At 38.5% G+C, this 24,223-nt stretch overlaps 1 protein-coding gene across 1 annotated transcript in view; it reads left to right on the top strand.

Moving 5' to 3' along the window:
• ITGAV (integrin subunit alpha V) overlaps positions 1-24,223 on the top strand; it is a 95,460-nt gene that overhangs the window by 47,189 nt on the left and 24,048 nt on the right. The window contains exons 3-14 of the mRNA XM_058189166.1: positions 3,480-3,571; positions 4,729-4,843; positions 6,953-7,014; positions 9,336-9,381; positions 10,869-10,994; positions 12,123-12,167; positions 14,379-14,422; positions 14,525-14,581; positions 17,318-17,370; positions 21,382-21,590; positions 23,160-23,351; positions 23,713-23,758. Coding sequence (XP_058045149.1) covers positions 3,480-3,571; positions 4,729-4,843; positions 6,953-7,014; positions 9,336-9,381; positions 10,869-10,994; positions 12,123-12,167; positions 14,379-14,422; positions 14,525-14,581; positions 17,318-17,370; positions 21,382-21,590; positions 23,160-23,351; positions 23,713-23,758 — 1,087 coding nt within the window. The remainder of the gene's footprint in view (positions 1-3,479; positions 3,572-4,728; positions 4,844-6,952; positions 7,015-9,335; positions 9,382-10,868; positions 10,995-12,122; positions 12,168-14,378; positions 14,423-14,524; positions 14,582-17,317; positions 17,371-21,381; positions 21,591-23,159; positions 23,352-23,712; positions 23,759-24,223) is intronic.

Here is a 24,223-nt window from a genome sequence, read left to right as displayed (position 1 = left end):
CCAATTTCAGGAATGGCTGATAAATTCACTGTCTAAAAGCAAGAAGGATTCAGTTGTAGAAGTCTTGATTATTCTAAGACAGTTGCTGGATTACTCCAAGTCACTGTTTGCTGGTAGCCCTCCTATGTCTAGAGTAGACAATTTTGTCATCTAGCTTTCTGCCTGTCTGATGTTTTCTTTTATTCCCAAACATAATTCAATTTGGACCAGGAACCTTTTCACATTTTTGATCTTGCTAACATTTGTCATATAAACTCCACCTTTCTTTCCTCCTGTCTGCATCTTTTGCATGATTATGTCATTCATTCAGCATCACTGTGGCTTGCACTGAGCACTTATGCTGAAGAAATTAGTTTGATAGGTACTTCCTAATCATCAGGGAAATAGCTTTTAACGTGCATGCGCCACCTCAACTTGTCTACAATTATTTACAGATATATTCGGTGGGCACTGGTGCATATAACAGGACCTACCTGATAATGTCAGTAATTGGCCAGATCTGTAAGGACAAAGGTGATCTGATACTATCCTGCTCCTAAATAGTTTACAGCTTTATATGTCATAACCAAAACTTTGAACTGGGCTCAGTAGCTAATTGGCAACAAGAACTGTTTTCAGGGTTACCAGCACATGAAGAACTGTAGTTAGGAAAGACTGTGTGTCATATTATACCATCTGAAACTTGCAGTAGGAGCTCCTAATCACACCAGTGATTTTAGGTTTCCAAGGGCAATGAGGAATCAAGAACTATACCCAAACTATGCTACCTCCTCCATTGCCCCATTTACAATGAAATCACAGTGAAAATATTGTTGGTAGGAAACTCAAGGGCTTAGACAATTTTTTTTTTAATTTGCATTTATATCCCGCCCTTCTCCGAAGACTCAGGGCGGCTTACACTATGTTAAGCAATAGTCTTCATCCATTTGTATATTATATACAAAGTCAACTTATTGCCCCCAACAATCTGGGTCCCCATTTCACCTACCTTGTAAAAGATGGAAGGCTGAGTCAACCTTGGGCCTGGTGGGACTTGAACTTGCAGTAATTGAATTGAATTGAACTCTCTTCTTGCAGATCTGTTTCTAACAGTTAGCAGTCAGGTTGCTACTCTTGCTCTGCTGTAATTTAAACCTAGAAATAAATGTTTCAATTTCTTAATTGTAGTTCTGGCTTTAGGGTCATGGTGGTAGTAAAGACCAGTATGTATCTTCTTGTAAGTTAGTTATGCAGTTCTTTGGTTACCCTTATTATTATTTTTAATTATGTTTTTTTGTTTTTGTAGGGTTTTATCACATGGTTTCACTCTCATGTATTGGTTGTTACTAGCACAGAATTAGTTATTTAAGATAGGTAACAACATAAATTTTCTAAATCTTTATTTTTAAAAATTCAAAATTGGTGACACATAGCTCCAAGGTCCTTAATGATCACCTCAGTGATTCCATGTGGTTATTAAATAGCACTGAAGGCAGAACATTGTCTTGTGGCACCCCTCAACATACTTTCCAAGATATGGAAACAAGGCTCAAGATAGAAAGTCATCAGGCTGCAGGGAAGCCAATACAATAACAGCAATCCCTTCTATTTGGTGATCTGCTGAACAGCATCTCAGATAGCCACAATCGTCTCCTGAGCTATAGAGATTAAGCAAGCATGGGGTAAAGCAGAGAGTATCTTTTCCATGGCATCAGGCTACATAATACATGCATACACTCCTCTGAATACAACAAAATACCTTATGCCACCAGACTTGAAATCTTGAATTTAGAAAACTTCAACAAGACCTGTGTTTAACTCATAGAATCATCTATTGCATCTAGTCCTTCCTGTTGAAGACTACTTCAGCTTCAATCATAACAATACAAGAGCAAACAATAGATTTAAACTCAATGTTAACCGTTCAATCTTGACTGCATAAAATATGACTTCTGTAACAGAGTTATCAGTGCTTGGAACATGCTACCTGACTCTGTGGTCTCTTCCCAAAATCCCCAAAGCTTTAACCAAAAACTCTTTACTATTGACCTCATCCCATTCATAAGAGGTCTATAAGAGGCGTGCATAAGAGCACAAACGTGCCTACCATTCCTGTCCTATTGTTTCCTTTCATTATATCCAATTAATATAGTTATTACATACTTATGCTCATATATATGCTTATATATTATATAGTTATTTTCATGCTTATGCTTATATATACTGTTGTGACAAATAAATAAAATAAATAAAATAAAATATTCTGGACTCAAGGGCCTATTGGATACCATATATAGTATATTAAAAACTGTGCCCAATATTTGGTATGAATACAAGCAATTTTATCTACATATTTGTTGCATATGTTTCCTGAGGGGTCCAACATTGTTTTTTCTAGGTCAAGCGACAATAAACAAGACCCTATAAGCCTTCACAATTTAAGGATTAATATTACATTATAGTTTAGGGCATGTTCTTTTTTACGTGCAATTGATAAAAAGGCTGCCAAATTATGACCTCAACATAGATTTTATTTGTTATTATTTTATTCTAGACATTTTAACTAGATACTCTTTGAGTAGCTTTAATTGTACTGGTCTTTGAATGTAATAATAAATATTTGAAATAAACAACAGCCCTTGCATGACAATTACAGAATTGATTCCTTTATTCATCTGTGAAATTTATACTTATTTAGTAATCCTCAATGGTTGAGAGTGCACTGAAATGTAGATTACCCATTCACAGTTAAATATCTTAAATTCTATGTCATACTGGCCTTTTATTTTCTAATTAAATATGTGGACCCTCTGTGGTTAGAAGGCCTGATTTTTCTATCCTGGCATTCCTTTATTAATATTTTGCTGTATTGTCTTAAAAAACAGTTATGCTTTTATGTACCAGGCCTAACTTTCCTTGTTTGTAATTTAAATATTAGACTTTTGATTTTTTTGCACAATTTTTCTTTCCATGGGGGGGGGAGGGAGGGAGGGAGGGAGGGAAGGAAGGAAGGAAGGAAGGAAGGAATTCCATTTCAGTTTCTTGACATAGTGAACATATTACATAGTCACATTCTTTTAAATTTATGAGGAGAATATTTGTACTTCAGTCAGTTTCTAATGGACCTTGACCCTTATCAAGAGAAATGTATCTCAGAATCTGTGATGAATATCATTCAGGCCTTTGCAAGCAAACAGGATGTTAATGGCTAATATTGCTTTTGAATAATACGTGCTCTTTGCACATGAATCATTCTAGATTGGTCTCTTCAGACAAAACCTTTACAACCTCACATTATCTCAGTTGCAGGATCTTTTAGTGGCATCAGTTCACAGGCTCAACTTTGAAGTTATAAACTTGTCAAGTGATAAAAAAACTAGTAGTATTTGTATGTACTTCTGGTATCACTTCAGAGAGTTTGATATACATTAAAAAGTTAGGATGTTGTCACATTCCAAAGTCATGTTCATAGAATTCTGTCTAAATATTTTGTCTTCTAGGCAACAGAGAATTTGCTGTAGATGATCTTTTGGAATTCAAATCACATCAGTGGTTTGGGGCGTCTGTGAGATCTAAAGAAAATAAAATTTTGGTAAGTCTTCGTTTTAAGGCTTGTCACATACCACTACCATGACTGCATAACATGAGACATAAAATACAAGCAATAAAAATATTTTTGGAACATGAACATATGTTTTAAAGGCTAAAACATGTGATAAAACAAAAACGGATCTAGCAGCAAAAAAACCCATAGCCCATTACATAAAAAAGAATCACAACAAAATAAACTAATGTCTAATCTAAAAGTATGATAACATGCTTAAGAGACTAAATAAATATTCAGTTTCTGTGCCAAAATGAATCACTTTACAATATCCAAATATAAATTCTGAAAAGGATATGAAAAGTTCTTCCTTACAGGTCACTTCTTTGATTGGAGCATAACATCCAGTAGATAAATATAGCTTTGTCAATTAATCAGGGCCAAAATCAATTAGAGTTATTAGTTTAAAAGCAGCATTCTAAATTGGGTCCAGGGAAGGATTAGCAGTTAGTGGCGATAGAAAAACCCTGGCATTAGTTCACTGAAACTGTAGCAATGATATTTAGGACTTTGAAAACAGAAAATGAAATTTCTAAATCAGTGTTTCTCAACTTCAGCAGCTTTAAGATTTGTGGACTTCAACTCCCAGAATTTTCCAATCAGTGTGCATAAAGGGTTGACTTGGTTTGTATTGAAATCTTAGTTCTGTCAACTGTAACTCAATTACATGGGCTCAAGAGCAAGTGATACCTCACGGAGATTCTCTCAGCTTCATTACACATCAGCATAAAATTGATATACAAACTCTTCCCCCTGAATTTTCTTGGCTCATTCAAACACATGCATGAAACCACTTCTTAACTGAATTGTAAAATACAGCACATCAACTCCTCCCACTTCATAGTTTAGCAATATCAGCAAACCATAGTAGGGCTCATTGCAAATTCAATGTGCTTTTGCGGGAGGGGGGGCAACCTTCAGCCCAGTTGTTTTGAAAGGCACATAATGTGTCTTATTTGAAAAGTGCATCCAGTAGGTAAACAGTATTCAGTTGAATAGACTTCTCATCAGCGCATTGGTGTTTTTCTTTCTTTTCCATAGCTGTTTGTTCAGAGGCTGCTTGTTGCTCATAACCATTTTGCTCCCTTGATTTTTCCCATGTCCATTGCCCTTTTTAAAGAGCTTTCTAAATACTTCATCTGCAGGCATGTGCTCCTTTATATCACTGGAGAACTGAACAGAAAGCGCAGAGGGAACCTGTGGGAACTTGTTACCTTCATGATGGGTCTAAAGCTGTTGAATATGCTCCTTGCAGGTCAAGTATGTAAAGAATGTCTTGTTACAATTACAGCGCAAATTATGTTTTCTATGTACTGTCATATTTCATGCATTGTTGGAAGGAATGTTAAACACCCGCATTTCCTGTATTGTTCCTTCATCTCTCTACAGTCATTTGGGTGGATCCTTAACAGAGAAAACAATTGAAAGAAGGCAAATCTATCTTTTTAGCACTTTCTCTAGAGTTGGATTTCATAGAAAACACTATGAAGATTTGAATCTGGAAATGAATGGAAGAGGGTAATCAGAGTATAATGACTTGGATTTGTTTGTTCTGCTTCCCCGTCCCCGCTCCCCTGGACTACAATCTCTGTGATTTCACAAGCCTGTATCTAACCATGATGATACCAGAATAATAAAAACATAGATTGTGACATCATAATGGCACTGAAGATAGCACTTAATTTCTTGTACGAGGTGCAATGACAATAAAGTAAAGTAAAAAGTAATGGGAGCTTTATCCTTTAGTACATGCTCCTGAATTGATCCCTTTTCCCAACTGAGTGGAATAAGCTGATCTATTATGAGATTTGGGGAAAATTATGCAGCAAAGCCAAATTATGTATGAACTGGAGCATGTGTGACCTGTTCCAACTAGGATTCAAAAGAATTCAGGGAACCATTTTGGAGTTGGCTAAACATCTCTTCAGGCCAACCATCTACTTGAAGTGCAATACGAAAAGAAAGGCCAAGATCAGAAGAACATACAAATGAAAAGATTGTTAGCATTTCTTTTCTGAAGCTCTGTAGTCAGAGGATTAATCATTTCATAAAAAGGTTCTTGGACTCCTGCAAGGGATCTGCAGAGGAATGCCTTTTCCTGTTTTAATGCAAACTGCGTTTCATTGCTATGTCTGGCCATAACTGCATTGTAAATATAGACGAGCAACATGTCATTCTAGAGCATGCTTATCTTTCACATTTATATTTTGAAACAGGCAATATTTTAAGCCAATGTTTTTTGTAATAATTCAGAACAAACCCTTCTCTCATTAGTTCAGTATGTCGGTAGATCATACCTGCACAACGTAGGGTTGACAAAGCCCTATGAAGTCCTGTCAACTGATGTCAGAAGAATAGTGGTTAACAATTTTGCTTTCAGTGCCTGAGTTCAACCTCGGAAATGTGGCTGTCAAGCCGAGCAGAATACATGGTTGGCTGTGCTTCTCCTAGCAGGTTGCCAACTGTGTAGTTTTGTCTGAGCTGTAGGAAGTGCAAGGTTACTTGTCGCTGAAATGCATTCTCAAAAGCAGCTGGTGAGGTGATCACCTTGTAACTGGCCTGCATCACCTAAAATAAAAACAAGGACAAATAGGCTGAAAAACAGCTTCTATCCCAGGGCAATAACCATATTGAATTCTATGGTATAGTGCAATATTGGGTTTTCAATTTCAATTATATAGAATGGAAAGGATGTATATTTGTGTTTTTATTTTTATAGTTATAGTTCAATGTACACTGAAAGACGGCTTTTAATTTCGTTGTACCATGTGCAGTGACAATAAACTAAACTAAAACTAAACTAAAAATTTAAGTAAGGAATTGCAGGATAGAATACTGCCTCTCATCACCTTCCCCCCCCCCAAGAAGTACTTTTGGATTAAAAAATAGGGAGGAGGTAAGAATGAATGAATTATGGGCTGTTCACAGTGATGTGGGGAAATGAAATGGAAAAACAAAGAGGTTTCTAAGAAGGTAGAGTAAGAAGATCTTAGCAACTTTTAAATATGAAGCTATCCAGAATAGCCACAACCTCCAAGGATATTTCCTATAAGAGCTGAGTTTCCCTACAATAAATTACAGCATAGTGTTATTTTGAAAGAAAGAAGTAGATTAGAATTAGCTTGGTCCCTCTCTTCATCTTCTGTTCTGAAGATTTTGAGACTCCATTTGGGATCCAGGATTGCAGAATCCTATTATCTCCTCCATATTTTCCCCCTTCAAGCTATCCCAGATGTAAGAACTTTTTTGCCTTATCCTTGCCTTCAAAGCAGCTCTCATATACTCCTCAGTTTGCACACCAGCTTTCCTTAGGTTGCATAGAAATTTTGTATTACACAACTTTACAATCATTGTTTCTTATTGCCATAGCAAGCACTGACGCTGAAGGACAGGGCTTCTGTCAAGGTGGATTCAGCATCGATTTTACTGAGGTATGGAAGTTATTTCTGCATGTTTCCTTCTATCTCAACTCCACAGTAGAGGGGAAAGTATCTGTGAAACCCAACTTTGGGCAAGGAAATTGACCAGAGGAACTTTACAAGCAACATCTTATTGTTTCATTCCTGTAGCCTTTTTGTACCTGTATTGATATTGCATGCATGTGTAAAAGGTGGGGCTTTAATGGCACAGCCATGCCCCATTTTGCCTTTTATGATGAAATTGTCGTCGCTGAAATTATTTACTTTGTCCAGGATTGCATGGGAAGAAAATATATGGCTAAAAAAAAAAAAGAAATATGTTAATCCTTTACCGGATCTTGTTCCTTTACACTTAGATAAGAACTTGATTTAAAAAAAATCTCTTTGATTTCATATTTTAAGCCCCCTTCAAGTATTTTAATTCTGAAATTTTAATTTAAAATGCTGGGATACATAGAGATACGTACATGCATATACATATACACGGAGACAATGTACATATATCCCTCTATGTACACACATTTGTCATTATATAGAAACAGAAAATGTGTCCATCATGGACAGAAGCAGTGAACAGCAGAGTAGGATGTCATTTCTGTAACCTCAGCTTGCCTTGTCCAAGGCAAAGGACTGCACTTTGTACGTAGCACAGAAAATGTATTTCCTCCCTTGGAGTAAATGCATTAATTGAGGGATACTGACTGTTAAGTGAGCAGTGGAATCGGCTGAGATGTATTTCCTACAAATTTAGAATTATATGAATGAGCCTTAATGTTACTTTGGCTCAAGTTTATTTCTTGTTTCTAACAATGAGGAACACCTCAAAGATTTTTGCTTCCATGCATCTCTGATTAATCTTAACTATGTGTTAGCCTGGAACAGTGAAATGAAATGAACAAAACATTAAAAAGTTATGATATTTATGTAGTTACTTACCAAGCACATCTAAACTGTATTAAAATAACCAAAATATCCTTACATTTCCCAAGGCATGTCACAACTTCTGAGCACCTCTAATGTTTGGAAATTGAACGTTGAAAAATTTGACAGGCCCTACACGAAAGGCTTATTCAAGTCATTGCTTATTTATCACAGCATCCAAATAAAAATGCAACGTTCAAAACAAGAAATTAAATTTAGTAAAAATTTAGCCTGATAAAATAAACCGGTATCAGACACCAATGCGATCTTGATTTCTTTGTTTAAACTTTATCATCCTCAAGGATAGGCGTCCCTAGAGGCTGGCTGCTTTTATCAAAACGGTGAAAGCAATGTTACCGTGAGCTCCATTCCTTTCAAATGTGTGTGCAACATCATGACACATGTACGAAAGGAGCAGTCTTTGCATCGTAACACTGTTTTTTCTCTTTGAAATAATAGAAAATACTTGTAGCTCGGGTTTTAGATTTTGGCAGTGGTTTGCTCTCCAAGCTTGTTTCAATTTAGTTTCTGAATGTTTCGTTACCAGACTAGGCAACATCATCAGCAGATTTTTCTTGCCCTATTCTCCTTAGCATATAAATGTCTTGTGTGTCAGTTTGGTCAGTTGGTCATGTGATTGGTTGTTCCTTTGGAGCGATATTTAAATTCTGAGCAGCTGATTGGTTCTCTTGTTGATTGGTCTTTCGAATGGTCCATTTTTCTCTTTCTGCCTGCTTTCATCATTCTACATGCCACAGCTGCCACTAAGCATAGTTGGTGTAAACTTAGAAGCTAATGCTTCCGATCTTTTCCACCTTTTAATATTTCCTGGAAGAGGATAGAAAAGAGAGGACACTCACTTCTGGCCTTCAGTTGACTCATGTTCACACCCCTAAATTATATCTTAGCTTTGCAACTAATGCACACTATTAGTGTCTTCTCCATTCTATAGGGTGGGTCAGAATTATTAACTTTTTTTTCCCCAGTAAGAAGATTGAGAGGGAAAAAATACATTTGCCTCGCAGTGTCTATTCACTCAATGGGTAGCAATGAGATTTAAATGAGATGTGTTATGCAACATTTCCTAGAGAGTTTTTTTTAGCAATTACAGAACAGGACAGAAATGTGAAACAGGGAAGTTGAAATACCGCAAAATATGAATGCACTTAACAATATGGTGGGAAATAATAAACAAAAATACTAGTATTAGACTGGCCAGGATTCTCTGTGAGGGGGATTATATGAAGTTCGAGACATGTCTGAAAAAGCAAAAAAATAAATAAATCATAGATCAGACACAGTGGAGCAATCTTCAGTCACTGAATGTTGTAACAAGTTCAGCTCAGTCTGAGTGTTTATTTTTACATATTACAATAAAGAAACCTCTTCTTCTCTCTGTCTTTCCTGTCTAGAAAGACAGAGTTCTACTTGGAGGACCTGGAAGCTTTTATTGGCAAGGTAAAACAAAGGATTTGATGAATAAAATAATGGTTACTTAATTTGTTTACTCTTGGCCTAATGTAAAACAAAAATGATGATTATTTTTTAATTCCACAGATATTGTGAGATAGAAGTAGCTGAAATAAACATGTTATGTGGGAATGCTTAGTCTTTTTCCTATTGACCTTTCTTAGCTGTTTTTCTACTATTGTGATCCTCATAAGGCTATAAGCTGCTGTAGGAAGGGAAAATGCATTAACTTTACTGGATTCCCTGTTATAAAGCAGAAATATCTTTTTAGGACACCTGAATATTACAGAAATCTCAATATAAAATAACTTTTCCTGGTGACAGGCAGAGGCCTAAGCATAGAATATATAAACAGTGATTATATTGTTTACACATTCCTGAAATAGCTCAATTTTTAAATAGTAATGACCATTTACATTTAATAAAATTACATATTTATATATGTAATTTAATAAAATTACACTATCTGGGCTACCAGACTTCAGATAGTTATCAGGAGGCAGCAAATTCTTTACTCCCATTAAATTGTGATCTGGTTGGTTTGTTTTTTTGCAATCCAGAGATTTTTCCAGATGCTTCTGGTAAATTAGGATCCTGGATACAAGAACAGAAATGAATATGCTTTGGCTTTATAATGCTGCAAGATTGCTGTTTTTCTACCACAAAATACTGTTGTGGAGATTAATCTGAGTGGGGTTTTCCAGCTAATTATTATCAATTGTGGGTTTAGCCAGACACTCCAGCCTAGGAATTAGGTGTAAGCACATTTGTTGAATTTGGAGCCACTCAACAAAGTACTTAAATATACTAAATGTACTATAGTATACTTCTATGAACTATAGAAGACCTTCTGGTAAGGAGTGTTAAATTTAAACTTACCGACAAAAAAATAGAGGGAGACAAGTTGTCTCCCTTTATTTCTTTGTTGGTAAATTTAAATTTAACACAAAAATAGTTTGTTGCGGAAGCAACTGCCTGTGAAGGTTCCTGGATTGGGGCTGAAAGGCAGAAGCAGAAGCAGAAGCAGTATTCTCCATCCCATATTTGGGTAGACCAGGTTGCCCTGATAGACCTGTCTCACTGGAAAAACACTTCTGCTAAGGACTTATAGATCATATCTTAATTGTGAGTATGTCACATAGGATCATGCTATCTTTATCCCTTTTATCAGGCCAAAGATATGCTTGGTTTAATTCTTTACGCCTCTTTATTGAAATGGACCCAAAAAATGTTATTTTATTTCCAGACTTAGTTTGGCTTTCCTATTCACAGTTACCTAGTAATAGCAATAGCACTTATATACCGCTTCACAGGGCTTTACAGCCCTCTCTAAGGGGATTACAGAGCCACCATATCGCCCTCAACAATAGGACTAGTTTCCAAGCTGACAGTATAGAATTGCATTTTATGACGAGACAACAAATATCTGCTCAGAACTGTATTATTTCAAGGTATCCCCTTTCGCTTTTTTCCAGGCCAGCTAATCTCTGATCAAGTGGCTGAGATTGTGTCAAAATACAGCCCTAAAGTCTACACAACCAAATATGATCACCAGTTAGCAACACGGTCAGCTAGTGCTACTTTCGACGACAGTTATTTGGGTGGGTACTTGACTCTGAAACAGGAAATGTTGCAAATTTGTGATAAAACCAATCTTGGCGTTCTTCATCCTAACACTCACTGGGATGAAGTGTTCCCAATGAGATCAGTGAAAATATGTTTGTTTTTGATGTTTCCGAAAGAAGAACTGTCCTATATATACAGCCAAATTAATATACAGTGTGTGTGTGTGTGTGTGTGTGTGTGTATTTGTTTTCTGAGGTTTTCGCGGGTGTTTGTATGTAGGTCTTTGGTTATTCGGGTTTTCTCCCAGAAACACGAAGCTGAAGCCTGAAGATGACGAATGAGACTTCGTCGAAACGTCGCCAAGACACTTCCAATTTTACGCGGGAGAAAACCCGAATAACCAAAGACCTACACACACACACACACACACACACACACACACACACACACACACACACACATATGACTGGCACATATTTACTGGAGAGTTTTCAGTTTCCTTCTTCAAGTAATTATTTTTTAAAATGCAGTCTATACTTAAGCTGTATTGGATAGTGAATTCTAATTCTGCAGTTGTGTACAGGTAGTCCTCAACTTACAACAGTTCACTTAGTGACCGTTCCAAGTTACAGTGGCACTGAAAAAAGTGACTCGTGACTGTTTTTCACAGTTACGACCTTTGCAGTTTCCCCATGGTCATGTGATCAAGATTCAGACACTTGGCAACTGACTCATATTTATGATGGTTGCCGTGGTCATGTGGTCCCCTTTTGTGTCCTTCTGACAAGCAAAGTCAATGGTGAAGCCAGATTCACTTAACAACTGTGTTACTAACTTAACAACTGCAGTGATTCATTTAACAACTGAGGCAAGGAAGGTTGTAAAATGGGGCAAATGTCTCTTTACAAATGTCTCAATAGAAATTTCGGGCTCAGTTATGGTTATAAGCCGAGGATTACCTATATTCAGTTTTTTCCAATTTTGAAAGAGAAATAGCACCCCCTATTAGTCAACAGTGAGAATGATTTCTGCAGCTCCATGAAAAGGTTTATTTTAAAATAGATGTCTCAAAATGTTTTTGGGTGCATCTCAAAACAGAGTATCTCCATGAATTATTGAATTATGAATATTAATTCTCATTTTCTCATTTTCATACTTGACAGGTTATTCGGTTGCTGTAGGGGATTTCAATGGTGATGGCATAGAAGGTATGTCTTGTTCATATTTGCATAAACTGTCCAGAAACTAATGAATTTTGAATACAGAGGGGGAAAATTGAAGAAGTGCTAGGAAATAAATAATCCAGATGACCTGTTGAAATCTGTATTAACTTCTGCATGTCTGAGTCTATTTATTTCGGCTACTGTATTTTTCCTTGGGGCTGTGAAAGAATAAAGATCAGAGAAAATTCTTTCTGCTTTCATTGCAGAGGAAAATAGAAGATTGTTTTTGACTGTTAGTGTCATTTCAATATATTCTGCCTCTCAGAAGTATCCTCAGTGATGACAAAATGAAACCTCACAATGTAATCCCTTTTTCTGTGTTTTCATTACAACCCATGCAAGTACCTGAGGAACAGAATTTGTGTTGCAATGAAAACACATTTTATCATTCCCCTCCCTCCTTTCCCCATGGATGCACATAATCTTGATGCACATAATTTTAAGAGCCATGGTTGTGCAGTGGTTAGAATGTAGTATTGCAGGCTAACTCTGCCGACTGCATGCAGTTTGATTCTAACCGGGTCAAAGATTGACACAGCCTTCCATCCTTCCGAGGTCAGTAAAATAAGGACCCAGATTATTGAGAGCAATTCACTGACTCTGTAAACCACTCAAAGAGTGTGGTAGAGCACTGTAAAACAGTATATAAATCTAAATGCTATTCTATTGCTATTAAGGAAGCAGAATTGGTGCTTACCTTTGAAAACTTCCCCGGAGCCCTGCAGGAAAATGATGCCAAAATAAGATAATTTCCCCCATGATGTAATAGCAATAAGACTTAGACTTACATACCACTTCATAGTGCTTTACAGCTCTTTTAAGTGATTTACAGAGTCAGCATATTGCCCCCAACAATCTGGATCCCCATTTTACAACCTCAGAAGGATGGAAGGCTGAGTCAACCTTGAGCACTTCAGAATCAAACTCCTGGAATGAGCAGTGAGTTAGTCTACAGTACTGCATTCTAACCACTCCGGCACTACAGCTCTACAATGCTACAGTTCAGTCACTTCAAAAAGGCAGTTGTATCCCTGAGTGAATTGGAGTGAATCAAACCTGTGGAAATATACATCCGACCCTCCCATTTGTTCCTCCATCTGTGGAACGGGTGTCATGGATGAAGTGGACTCACAGTCTTTTCCCCACTCTTCATACCTCTCTAAAAGGCTTCAACCTCCTCTTGCAGACTGGGAACTTTCCAGAAGAAAAAAGACTAGATCCCAGGAGTGAAAAAGAAATAGTGTACCTATCCAGAAATGACCTATGCCACTGGCTCAAATCCTCTGAAAAAAAAATATCAAAGGAAAAGGAGACAGCATTTTTAAAAGGAATTTCTGTGTAAGGAGAATTAGTTATACATCTTGTTCCCTCAGTCTTACATGATTCTCCTACTCTTATTACCATTAAGGTAAAGGTAAAGGTAAAGGTTCCCCTCACACATATGTGCTAGTTGTTCCCGACTCTAGGGGGTAGTGCTCATCTCCGTTTCAAAGTCGAAGAGCCAGCGCTGTCCGAAGACGTCTCCGTGGTCATGTGGCCAAAGGCACACAGAACGCTATTTTTTCTACTTGCATTTTTATGTGCTTTCGAACTGCTAGGTTGGCAGAAGCTGGGACAAGTAACAGGAGCTCACTCCATTACTCGGCACTAGGGATTCGAACCGCTGAACTACCGACATTTCGATAGACAAGATCAGCATCTTAGCCACTGAGCCACTGCGTCCTTAATCTTATTATCATTACTTACCGCCAATATATCATATATTTTGTCTTTATTCTTTTATATATCTTTGCCAAACTATAAGTACTTAAGGAATCTGTTCTGGTTAAAATAGATTTCTTATACTGTAGCTAATGGATAGAGAACCAGTTTGGTGTAGTGGTTAAAATACCAGCCAAATAACCAGGAGACCGTGAGTTCTAGCCCCACCTTAGGCAAAAAGCCATCTGGATGGTCTTGGGCCAATCACTCTCTTTCAGCCCTAGGAAGTAGGCAAACCACTTCCAAAACCCCTGCCAAGAAAACTGCAAGGATTTGGTCAGGCATACTCTGAGAATCAGATATAATTGAACAGATGGGAAAAACTAATGGATAACTTAATAAGATAAGCCTCTGTGAAAATAAGAATAATATTGTGAACTAGATGGGAAAACTTTCTGAAGGGCATTGATTTTACCTGCACTTTTATGTTTTCAGATTTTGTGTCGGGTGTCCCAAGAGCAGCAAAAACTTTGGGCATGGTAAGGAATTTAAATAAGGCAGTATTAAATAATTGATTTATTCTTTTTAGCAGCCATTCAAATATGCAGTGGTACAGAACTTTATTTATATATATTGTGCAGGTATCCATTTACAATGGGGAAACCATGGCATCCATGTATAACTTCACTGGAGAACAGGTATGACTTGGTTTCTATAAGAGGAATATATATATGTGTGTGTGTGTGTGTGTGTGTGTTTTCTGAGGTTTTCGCGGGTGTTTGTATGTAGGTCTATGGTTATTCGGGTTTTCTCCCGCGTAAAATTGGAAGTGTCTTGGCGACATTTCGATGAAGTCTCATTTGTCATCTTCAGGCTGGTGTTTACAGCTTCGTACTTCTAGGAGCAATGTGTGATCACAGCTGTTTCTTCCTTTTAACTGCTAGTGGGGATTTGAACTCAGTCAGAAAAGAGGAACTAACTTCTTCCCTGGTCCAACACCTTAAAGCCACAGGACATAAAATTGGCTTTAAAAATACCAGAACTATCGCCAAAACACTTTAACAACAGAATAATCAGAGAAGCCAAAACTGAACACTTTAACAACAGAATAATCAAAGAAGCCATTGAGATAGAAAAATGCCCACACAGCATGAATAAACGAGATGATACCTACCAGCCATTTGGAAACCCGCCCTTATCGACAAACGAGTCCCTAAAATGAAGAATGATGAAAGACCCACAGTCACGAGTGCTACATGGCATGTCACCACCACACATCCATGTGGAAAGCAGACTCAAACCCACACCAATGATGAAGCATGACCACGGACCAGAAGCCAGACCGCAGCTGCATCATTAGCCATTTCAAACCCCTCCAATCCATACATGCAGTAGACTGATACCCACCATGAAGAGGTAGCACGAACACGAAGCCAAACAACAGTAATGCAGCTCACCAACTCAAATCCCCCTGCAATTCAGACTGACCTGAACACAACCAACCCCCCCCCCAAACAGAACACATCCCCATCCAATCACAGCACAGCCAACCCCACCATCCAATCACAGCACAACCAAGCTCCCAACCAATCAGAACAAATCTCCACCCAATCAGAACACAGCCAGGCTCCCAACCAATCAGTTCAAACCCCCACTAGCAGTTAAAAGAAACAACTGCGATCACACATTGCTCCTAGAAGCACGAAGCTGTAAACACCAGCCTGAAGATGACGAATGAGACTTCGTCGAAACGTCGCCAAGACACTTCCAATTTTACGCGGGAGAAAACCCGAATAACCAAAGACATACATATATATATATGTATATATATGCAGGTTTTGGTATGTTCGGGTCTTTTCCCGTGTAAGATTGAAAGTATTTAGGCAATGTTTCGATGATCTCTCACTCATCATCTTCAGACTGGAGTTTATCACATAAGAACAAAGCCAAAAACTCCAGCCTGAAAATGATGAGTGAGATCTCATCGAAACGTTGCCTAAATACTTTCAATCATACATACATACACACACACACAAACATATGTGTGTGTGTGTGTGTGTGTGTTTATCTTTTACCAGGATAGGAATATCGGTTGATTTAATACACAAATTGTGTGAGGAAAAAATAGGAAAGAAAAATATTTTAGACAGAAAATGTCATAAGCCAGCTGTAATAATCACATTCAAACATCATGGCTTCTGTGTATTACAATTCTGAGAGAAAGTGCTTTTTCTGGTGATTTTGGCTAAGCTGATGGAAGATGCCTTCCCGGTTCAATGTTCCCTCTGAATATGAAATATGAAGTGAAATAACAGATGGAAGAAGAAGAATCAATTAGTAATTATCCTAAACAGGCCAATAGCAAAAGCAATGTTGTTGTTTTTTAACCTCTTACAGATTTAAAAGTATATGCCATCTGATGTAATCTGATTAGATCAGGGGGCCCCAACCTGTGGGCTGCAGCCCACTAGTGGGCCATGAGGGGTTTGCAACTGGGCTGCAGAAACAGCTGGTGAGCATACACACGCACACCCTCCCTTGCAAAGTAGCGGGCGTGTGTGTGCACTATGCACATAAATTGAGCTGCGCACATGCTTTCCAGCTGCTCAACCAGAACTCTCCACCCCCCCACCGGTTGGCAAAAAGTTGGACATTTTGGGGAACTCTGGATTAGATTGTTCTTCCCGTAAAAGAGAACCCACTGTCTTCTAAAACAGTCTGTTCCATGGTTGACTATTTCTTACATCTGAATTTTACCCTAGAGCTTCGCCAAAATCTGCAGATTTCCAATTTCAAGCCATTTGTTCTGATCCTCCTTATATATCTATATGGCAGTCTTTTACTCTTTGAAGACAGCCAGCATGTCTCACAGTCTGTTTTTCTCCAGGCCTTTGGGGTTTTTTAACTGTGGATTATGATGCCCTGGGGAGTTGAGAACAAATAATGCAGGAGGGAGAGAACAGGACAGAAATTCAAAGGTGGACCTTTGTCAGTACTTACCCTATTCCATCTAGTCAAAGTGGTAACAAAGTCAAGATTTTCTGCAGTTGCTGCTATAAAGAGAACGACCCATCTAAATTAAACATGGAACAAGAAATAAGAATGGTGGTCTCAGAAATAAAACTGGAAATTACATAGTTCATTCTATGAGTAGTTATATAGGCGGAGAATATCCAGTGATGTGCTTCCCTTCATATTACTATAATAAAATAAAAAGGATAAAATGTGATCTGTGTGCTTTCTATAACGAGGGAAAACATTCTGTTTTTTGTTCTGAAAATAAAGTAACAAATATGCAGAAATAACAAGGAGAAAAAAGCTTACACTTCTAGCCTTCAAAATATGCATGGCTTTTAGCAGGTGTAAAATACCTCTCTTACTCCTAGTTATTTCTGTTTAATGCAGCATTTCTTTTGTTCAACTTTGTTACCCAGATAGCTGCTTATTTTGGATATTCTGTAGCTGCCACGGATATCAATGGAGATCAGTAAGTTATGCTTTTGTTTCATACTTCTTGAAAAGGAAAAGAAAATCTGTTTCTGTAAAATCTTGCCTAAGGTAAAAATAAAATGTTTGAAAAGAACAATAGAAATCTATTAACATGCATATTTAACTCTCTTCCCCTCCCCCTTTTGGGAGTTTCTTCTGTTAAGATTTGATATAGTTCTCCAAACATTTCACAAATAGCATATTTAATCACAGATAAACTTATCCACAGATTAAGCCAACCCTAAAAATTTCAGCCAAAATACCATGAAAAAAATGCATCACTTGCGAATAAGAAAGAAAGAATTTTTTTATTGGCCAAGTGTGATTGGACACACAAGGAATTTGTCTTGATGCATATGCTCTCAGTGTACAGAAAATAAAAGATACGTTCATCAAGGTACAACATTTACAACACAATTGATGGTCAATATAGCAATATAAATCATAAGGATTGCCAGTGGGTCCCTCTTATCTCCTGCCGAACGCTGAGGAATGTCCTGGCATGCCTCCAGGCCCCAGCCCTGGCACCATGCCCAGACAGGCCGAGCAAGATGAAGGGTCTGACGTGCCTCCAGCCCCCAGCCCTGGCTCCATGCCCAGGCAAACGGAGCAGCTAGACCCCTCCCCCTCCCCCACAGCATGTGAGCCTGAGGAATGTGAATTACCAACAGCTGGAGCCTGGAGAGATCCTCGCTTCAGGAGAATTGATAGGCGGCGTCAGCAAAAGGAAGGGAGGGGCAGGCCTGGATAAGTGCTGAGTCATGGAGCCACACCCCATGGTCTATATAAAGGATCTGCTTTCTGGCATTCTCTGAGTCAGGCAAAGTCTACCTTGGATTGCTGAAGTCACCTCCTGGTCTCCTGCCTGCCTTGAGAACTTTGCTAGGACTTTGGCAGAGCTGCAGAGGCACGCCTGATACGGACTTCCCCGACCCAGCCGTCAGTGGAGGAGTGGGACACAACAGCCAGCAATCCGACACTTGAATTTTTAACTGCAGCAATAAGTGGAAAACTGCAAAGTGTTACATTGTCATTTGTATAATGACATGATTTTAAATAGATCCTAATTTTTCGGGTATATTTTGGAACCCAACATTTTTGGCTTATTCACGAGTATATACAGTATGTTATCTTTTTGAATCCTCCCTAGTAGAGCTTCATATCCTGTGAGTGGAGAATATCCAGTGATGTGCTTCCCTTCATATTACTATTAATAAAATAAAAAGGATAAAATGTGATCTGTGGGCTTTCTATAACGAGGGAAAACATTCTATTTTCTGTTCTGACAATAAAGTAACAAATATGCAGAAATAACAAGGAGAAAAAAGCTTACACTTCTAGCCTTCAAAATATGCATGGCGAGAAAGCTTTTAGCAGGTGTAAAATACCTCTCTAACTCCTAGTTATTTCTGTTTAATGCAGCATTTCTTTTGTTCAACTTTGTTACCCAGATAGCTGCTTATTTTGGATATTCTGTAGCTGCCACGGATATCAATGGAGATCAGTAAGTTATGCTTTTGTTTCATACTTCTTGAAAAGGAAAAGAAAATCTGTTTCTGTAAAATCTTGCCTAAGGTAAAAATAAAATGTTTGAAAGAACAATAGAAATCTATTAACATGCATATTTAATTCTCTTCCCCTCCCCCTTTTGGGAGTTTCTTCTGTTAAGATTTGATATAGTTCTCCAAACATTTCACAAATAGCATATTTAATCACAGATAAGCATGTCCACAGATTAAGCCAACCCTAAAAATTTCAGCCAAAATACCATGAAAAAAATGCATACTTGCGAATAAGAAAGAAAGAATTTTTTTATTGGCCAAGTGTGATTGGACACACAAGGAATTTGTCTTGATGCATATGCTCTCAGTGTACAGAAAATAAAAGATACGTTCATCAAGGTACAACATTTACAACACAATTGATGGTCAATATAGCAATATAAATCATAAGGATTGCCAGCTGTTGTGTCTCGCTCGCTTTCCCCGCAGCCGGGTCCCTCTTATCTCCTGCCGAACGCTGAGGAATGTCCTGGCATGCCTCCAGGCCCCAGCCCTGGCACCATGCCCAGACAGGCCGAGCAAGATGAAGGGTCTGACGTGCCTCCAGCCCCCAGCCCTGGCTCCATGCCCAGGCAAACGGAGCAGCTAGACCCCTCCCCCTCCCCCACAGCATGTGAGCCTGAGGAATGTGAATTACCAACAGCTGGAGCCTGGAGAGATCCTCGCTTCAGGAGAATTGATAGGCGATAAGTGCTGAGTCATGGAGCCACACCCCATGGTCTATATAAAGGATCTGCTTTCTGGCATTCTCTGAGTCAGGCAAAGTCTACCTTGGATTGCTGAAGTCACCTCCTGGTCTCCTGCCTGCCTTGAGAACTTTGCTAGGACTTTGGCAGAGCTGCAGAGGCACGCCTGATACGGGCTTCCCCGACCCAGCCGTCAGTGGAGGAGTGGGACACAACAGCCAGCAATCCGACACTTGAATTTTTAACTGCAGCAATAAGTGGAAAACTGCAAAGTGTTACATTGTCATTTGTATAATGACATGATTTTAAATAGATCCTAATTTTTTGGTTATATTTTGGAACCCAACATTTTCGGCTTATTTACGAGTATATACAGTATGTTATTTTTTTGAATCCTCCCTGGTAGAGCTTCATATCCTGTGAGTGGAGAAGTTGTTCTTTTTGATTGTATTCCCAGCCTCAGTCTCCTCTCATTAGCCTTTACAGGTGGTCCTCATTTAGCAACTGCCTTGATTGGTGACAGTTCACAGTTATGATGGTGATGAAAAAGAGTAACTTTGTAATCATTAATGACCGTACATGAATGACCTTTGCAGGTTTGTAAAGCAAAGGAAAACTTAAGAAAGATCATAAGCATAGTCACCGTTTCACTTAGCAACTGCTTAACAACCAAGTTGTTGATCCCAGTTGTTGTAGTTAAATGACACAACCTGTACTTCTATCCAGCACTACTCCTTTCTCTAGTTTTCCTAGTCCACAACTTCCTTTTCTTTCCCCACTCACTCCTGGCTGCTGCATTTTACAACTAAACAATATCTGTGGAGATTTTTGTTTTGTCCTAATGAGTTTTACCCCCAATGCAATCCTAAGAACCTAGCAGCTCGAAAAGACATAAAAAATGCAAGTAGAAAAATAGGGACCACTTTGGTGGAAAGGTAACAGTGTTCCGTGCACCTTTGGCATTTAGTTATGCCGGCCACATCACCATGGAGACGTCTTCAGGCAGTGCTGGCTCTTCGGCTTTGAAACAGAGATGAGAACCACCCCCTAGAGTTGGGAACAACTAGCACATATGTGTGAGGGGAACCTTTATCTTTTAATCCTAAACACATTAAGCCTCAGGCATAAGTGCCACTGATGGGACTGATTTTCTGGTCAGCCTGTTATAATTGTTTGTTTGTTTATTTATTTATATTTATTTATTTATTTATTTTGTTGAGTACATATAAAATAATATATATAAGTATAAGCATGAATTGAATACATAAAATGAATACAACTAAAGGGAACATTAGGACAGGGACGGTAGGCACGCTGGTGCTCTTATGCACGCCCCTTACAGACCTCTTAGGAATGGGGTGAGGTCAACAGTAGACAGTCTTTGGTTAAAGCTTTGGGGATTTTGGGATGAGACCACAGAGTCTGGTAGTGCATTCCAGGCATTAACAACTGTTTAACTGAAGTCATATTTTCTGCAATCAAGTTTGGAACGATTCACTTTTAAGTTTGTATCTTGTGACCTTGTATTGTGACCTTGTCTGTTTTATAATTCTTTTGGCCACAAGAGATACGACCTGGGATTCAGTTCCAGTCATACGCAACTCCTTGTATTCTTGGGATCTCCATCCTCTCCTCCTTCCCCCAATCACTGTGTACTCCGTGAAGCATATTGGGCTATAGTGATGCATATAATAGAGGCAATCTTTGTAGTGAATGAACAACTTTCTCTCCATCTCTCTCTGCCTCTGCCCTCAACTTTAGCTATACAGATTTGCTTGTAGGTGCCCCACTCTTTATGGATCGTGGTTCAGATGGCAAGCTTCTGGAAGTGGGCCAGGTGTCTCTTTACCTTCAACAAGCCTCCGGAGGGTTTCAAAGTTCAGCCATGAAGTTGAATGGCTTTGAAGTCTTTGCAAGATTCAGCAGTTCAATTGCCTCTTTGGGAGACCTTGATCAGGATGGCTTCAATGGTAATGCATTCAGTCATTATTGTTGTTGTTACTATTGTGTTGATTAAACTTTTTCGCACCACAACGATTTTAAACTTTGATTAAACCCTTGTGGTTTGGTTCAAAGTGGTTGTGTTTGGGTTTTTGTTTTTGTTTTTGTTTTTGTAATGCTTTGATAGGCCTTGCTCTAATCGAGAAAGCAAATGTTGTTTGAGTTAATGTGTCTTTTCAAAATATGAAGCTTTGAAAAAGTAGTGCACATACATTTTATTTTAACTGGAATGACTTGCTCTTCTGTATCAAGTACTGCCTTACATAAAATAATCTCTAATTAATAGGATTAGTGCTAAATTATTTACACTTTGAATCTGAAAATATATCTTTAAACTAGGTACTTCTCAACTTATAATGACAATTGGAACTAGACATTCTGTTGCTAAACAATGTGGTTGTAAAGCATGACAACAGTGCTTAGTGACAGCAATCCCTACAGTCTCAGTTGCTGTAGGTAACCAAATCCCACAGTTGTGGGAAGGCAAGGCACCTTCCTGCTACCTTCCTATAAATACAGTCATAGGGAAGCCAGCTGGAAGTTTCAAGAGCTAGGCTGACGGGCAGGTAAGTAAGTGGCTGCTACCAGCTGGGAGAAGGAGCAAGAGGATGTTCAGGTTGGGGAGATGCAAGGCGCGTATGAGAGGCACGGATCAGGAAGAGTGTGATGGAGTGTGTGAGGGGTGCTTGAGGATGCAAGGGAGGCATGACAAGGATCAGGGAGAGTGCACATGTAACTGGCATGGCACAAGCACAAATGGGGTATGCAGATGGGGGAGACTTACTCCAGCAACTTGCAATTTTTCCTGCCAGCTTCACCATTTTTTTTAATTTGCATTTATATCCCGCCCTTCTCCGAAGACTCAGGGCGGCTTACACTATGTTAGCAAAAGTCTTCATCCTATTTGTATATTTATATTTATATACAAAGTCAACTTAATTGCCCCCAACAATCTGGGTCCTCATTTACCTACCTTATAAAGGATGGAAGGCTGAGTCAACCTTGGGCCTGGTGGGGCTTGAACCTGCAGTAATTGCAAGCAGCTGTGTTAATAACAGACTGTTTTAGCAGTCTGAGCCACCAGAGAAGCCGGTAGGGAAGGCCGCAAATGCAGTCATGTGATTATGGGACAATGCAACTGATTGTAAATCCAAACAGATTGCCAAATGCCCAAATTGCAATTGCAGGATAGGGCAGATGCTGGGACAGCTGGAATTCAGAAGAGCAGTTGTAACCACCATTTTTTCAGTGCCATCATAACTTCAGTCACTGAACAAATGAGCACCCCTTTACACTACTAATTTGAAAATACAGGTCTACCTTTACACCACTAATTTGAATATATATATATATATATATTAGATTGAATTGGCTGTAATCCATGTTTAAGAGGAAGTCCACTGTTGATTTAAATGGGTTATGGCAGAAGCCCTTGAAATGCACATTGGCTTAGTCCAACTTAATCCATGGCCCTTTATTCCATAACTCTGTGCTTGTTTATATTTAAAGATGCTAAAGATTTTTCACTTTGCTTGCAGACATAGCAATTGCAGCACCTTATGGTGGCGAAAACAAGAAAGGACTGGTTTATATCTACAATGGGAGAGCCACAGGATTGAATGGAATGCCATCTCAGGTCCTTGAAGGACAATGGGCCTCTGAAGCAATGCCACCAAGTTTTGGATATGCCCTGAAAGGAGCTATTGATGTGGACAAAAATGGCTACCCAGGTGATGTTTCTATAGTGATAATGGCTTATATTCAGTAGATTGCAAATATATTAGCATTTATGTGATATATCTTTCTTTCCTTTCTATTCCCAACTCACCCACTTGTACCACCCCACACACCCCTCAATCTTCTCTAGAATGTTCTCTGCTGTGTAGAACAAAGCTGAGGAATATACAGACTCTATTTTGTATTCCATTGTAGCTAGTGGATACAACTGAATATAATATAAGTAGCATTTAACTCAGGGAAAGCCCTATTTTAATTTATTTACTTTTAAAATATTAATAATCATGGTGATAAGTTTTCAACTGTAGACAAAAATCCAATCTAAAAATCTGCATATGTTTTTTCTGCTTTCAGACTTGATTGTAGGAGCTTTTGGTGTTGACCGAGTTGCGTTATACAGGTATGTTTTCAGAAGAATATTAGTAGAGAAATCCAGTTCATGTCAGCAGCTAGAAAAAAAAATAGCTCTTATTAAATGGGAGGCATGCTTGAAACCAGGCCTTAGTCACAACCACTAGTCTCTGGAAAGCTCACAAGTAGAATGTGAGGGTATTAATATAGTCTGACATGAAATTATTTAGCAATCTTTATTGAGAAACATGCTGTCTCTGATTTAGAAGCCATTGTGACTTGAAAATTTATCTGTCATGAATTTGATCCTTTCTCTTTAAAGCCATCCAAGTTGCTAGCTATTCCTGCATCTTATTGGAATGAATTTCTGACTATGTGCTGGGAGGAAAATATTAAAAATACTAATTTCCCTGGAATCTCTCCCCTTTCAACTTCATTAGCTGATTTTAAGTTGCTGTACTATGAAATCTCTCTTCATTCTCTTTGTCTGTTCCATGCATAATTTTCTACAGCT

This window comes from Ahaetulla prasina, chromosome 1 (genome assembly GCF_028640845.1).
Source record: "Ahaetulla prasina isolate Xishuangbanna chromosome 1, ASM2864084v1, whole genome shotgun sequence".
Classification (NCBI taxonomy): Eukaryota; Metazoa; Chordata; class Lepidosauria; order Squamata; family Colubridae; genus Ahaetulla; species Ahaetulla prasina.
This window is presented reverse-complemented; position numbering and strand designations above follow the sequence as displayed.